This window comes from Pteropus vampyrus, unplaced genomic scaffold, assembly GCF_000151845.1.
Source record: "Pteropus vampyrus isolate Shadow unplaced genomic scaffold, Pvam_2.0 Scaffold86, whole genome shotgun sequence".
Lineage (NCBI taxonomy): Eukaryota > Metazoa > Chordata > Mammalia > Chiroptera > Pteropodidae > Pteropus > Pteropus vampyrus.
This window is the reverse complement of record NW_011888867.1, coordinates 382,256-385,381: the sequence shown is the minus strand read 5'-3', so window position 1 is coordinate 385,381 and position 3,126 is coordinate 382,256. Positions and strand designations below refer to the sequence as shown.

Sequence of the window (3,126 nt, the reverse complement as noted above, 5' to 3'; positions counted from 1 at the left end):
CATTGGTACTTGCTGTGTGGCCTCAGGGGAATCAGCCAACCTCTCTGAACCTCACTCGAAAGGAGAAGAGTTCAATTCTCCTGAGCCCCAGGACTGCCGCGAGGCAGATGAGGGAGCTGGCAAAGCAGCAGGCCCAGAGTCCTTTATACAAGGTGGCTGTGGTCGTCATTACTGTCATTTATAAAGAAGAAGAAAGATGAAAAATCTATACTGTGTTTTGGGTTTGCAACTTAGGAAAATTCTGGCAAAAAAAAAAAAATTTTAAAATTTTCAAATGAGCTTGTAGAGAACGCTGTTTTTAAAATACAAGGACAGTACCAAAACAATAGTCACCTCCTAGTCACCTGTCGGTGAACTTCAGTCCTCTGTGTCCCTAGTGGCATGTGACAGGAGCTTCCTGCAGCTGCTCCCCAATCTGGGAGGTCCTGCACCCTGGGTTCTGCCTTCTTCTACCCACCAGAGGGTGGAGGTTGGCCCAGCTGATTTAGGGCGAGGCAGCCCTGCCCTGTGGCACGTGGTGAGAACATTGGTCATTCTTTGGAGAAGGGACATCGTGTGGGGTCACAGGGATGTGTTCAGCTCTTCTAGAGGAAAAACTGGGAGCCTCCTGGCTCTGTGGGCCCCAAAAGCAGAACTACGGCCAGTGACTAAAGTCAATGAGATTTCAGCCACATGGGGCGGGGTTTTCTAATAGTATAGGAAGGGTTGCTGGGAAGGTGACAGCCCTATTCATGTCGACTGCGCTTTGCAGTGTATAAGGCTCTCTGAGCCACATTGCCATCTTTGATCTCCACCACAGGCCTGCGAAGTGGGGCTGAGACAAGATAACCCTCAGGGTCCCTTGCAATTCTACGCTTCAGGAATCCCACACTTTAAGACTCTTCTACTTTAGGCCAAATTCAAGCTGTACATGTGTTTTTAGGCCCACACGGTGTTTTATAAGAAAATGGAATTGGTTGCCAACATTTAAAAGTGGAAAGGTATCCCATAAATTCGCTTGTGGATCTTCTCGAAGGATTGGAGGCGCTGGCACGCTGGCCCACCATCCTGCGTGGCACCGATCACCTGAGCAGTGGCTGCCCACACCCCTCAGTCCCTGCTCGCGTCCTTCCAGTGAGGTCTGCTTCTCCTGTTCCAGGAGGATAGAGATGGGAAAAAAGATGCGGTAGAGGCTGGAGCCGCTTCCCGCGGCAGTGTCCCCATCCAGGATCTCTTAGGGTGGGCGTGAGGGCTGGGGGCCGTCCCTCACCCCCTCCCCACCTGTAGGCAGGATGCCCTCAGCTAGTAACACACACGCCTTCTGTTTCAGAATGCCTCTCGAGAAAAAGGCTTCGGCCCAGCCATGCCGCCTGCTCTGGTACTCAATGGTCTTTGCACTTGGGAGCATCTTCTTCTGTTCCCTCCGTCAGCTCCCTTTCTGTAACCAGGAGGGTTTCTCTTGCCTTGGCTCTCACACCTGTGCAGCGGGAAGAGCTCCCTCTGGAGAAGGAAGCCCTTTTCCACGCAGCTGCTCTGAGAAGGGCCATCCGTTCTGTTCCCCACGAGGACCCAGGCAGTAAAGAGCAGCGGCGACTGGCTGTGGGTCGGGAAGACGCGTTGCCATTGGGCATAGAACTGGAGGCTCAGTTTCTCCACCTGTCAAGCAGGGGGCGAGTTCGGTCCGTGTGGGATGGTGTCGTGAAGAGTGCGGTGGTGGCCGCACACTGCACCTGCCCCTTGCCAGGGCCCCCCTGGGCAGCTTTGGCCAGTTCCGAGAACGGTCCTGTGATTTTCCTCTTGTCATCTGTCACCCAGGGAAAAGTGGAAATGAAACTGGGTGTGTCCGAAACGGAACTCTGTGGCTGTTTTAAAATGTGCATGCTCAGGATCCTCCAGGGGGCTGTTTGTGCAATATCTGGATTTTCCTTTTTCATTTCTTTTTTATCTGCTTAAGGGGCAGGGGGATGGTTGCCAGAAGCTCAGGGGACTTTCCTCCCCCGAGGTTTGTGTCACAGCAGTCTTCCATGGGGCCTGCTGTTTTCAGGGGCCCAACCAAGTTTTCACGAGCTTGTGGTCAGCTTGGTGGTGGACGTGGTGGGGCGGAGGAGCCCAGCCTTAGCAGTTTTGGGGGTACTCCTGGGGGACCCCAAGTCCTTTTATGTTTTAGGAGCAATGGGGCCTCCCTGACTCCTGTCTCACCCAGCCAGGAGCTGGAGGGTGTGTGGCCGGCTACCCAGTGCTGAGGATGGTGCGTGTGGCCTGGCTCCATCCTATGCTGGTTCTCGGCAGGTCACTTCACCTCTGGCATCTCGGTTTCCTCGTGTGGGGATGGGGATGGCCTCAGGGGACTGCTGAGCCGATGAACTGTGCTGGTACCGTCTGGACTTCTGTGTTGACTTGAGGGACATGGTTCTTTGGAGGTTGACAGAGCGTTCTTTCCAGGAGAGGTTTTGGGGCGCTCAGCCCTTTTCCTAGTGAGGATGGGGAGGGGGAGGAGGGTAACTGTTGTCCTCAGAGTCATGGGTTTTGGGAATGAATTTTGCCGAATACTCGCCTCTAGGTCCACCCACTCTGCCCCGCCCCCCCCCCCCCCAAAATCCCTATTAGTAAAAAGATGTTTTCCAGTGGGTCCCTGGGTGGGATGGTGGTTCCAGTCCTGGAAGGGGGCTCTTGGTGTCTAGCCTGCTCAGTTGCCTCAGGCTTAAAGATCCTTGGCCTCCTCAGAGTGTCAACCTCATTGGCCAGCAGATTTACCCAACCCATCGGGAGCCTTCCAAGGGGCGAGACTGGCCGAGGGTGTCCAGCGGGTCAGGGTGTGGGGACGGGACCGACTGCCAGGCCAGGCAGCTCCCCGCGTGAGGCCACACCTCGCGGCGGAGGCCGTCGTGGACAGTGGCAGCGGCAGTGGAGACGGCGGCCGTCTACGGCGTGTGCGCCGTGTGCCGTGCGCCGAGTCAGCGTCTCGGGTGTGGGATCTGTGCCGTCACGTGGGCCTGCACTCAGTTTACTCCTCTGCTGTCGCCGTCTTGAAATTCTTAATAACTTTTGAACGAGGGCCGTGTCTTCATCTTGCACTGGGCTCTGCGAGTTCTGTAGCCAGGCCCAGCCGCGCGTCACCCCGGTGACCTGAGCGGTGGAAGTTATCGC

General features: G+C 55.7%; 1 protein-coding gene across 1 annotated transcript in view; it reads left to right on the top strand.

Moving 5' to 3' along the window:
* The window catches only part of ARHGEF10L (Rho guanine nucleotide exchange factor 10 like), a 134,342-nt gene that overhangs the window by 73,562 nt on the left and 57,654 nt on the right, over positions 1-3,126 (top strand). Inside the window, exons 13-16 of the mRNA XM_023532645.1 lie at positions 1,016-1,113; positions 1,310-1,357; positions 1,465-1,759; positions 2,728-2,923. Coding sequence (XP_023388413.1) covers positions 1,016-1,113; positions 1,310-1,357; positions 1,465-1,759; positions 2,728-2,923 — 637 coding nt within the window. The remainder of the gene's footprint in view (positions 1-1,015; positions 1,114-1,309; positions 1,358-1,464; positions 1,760-2,727; positions 2,924-3,126) is intronic.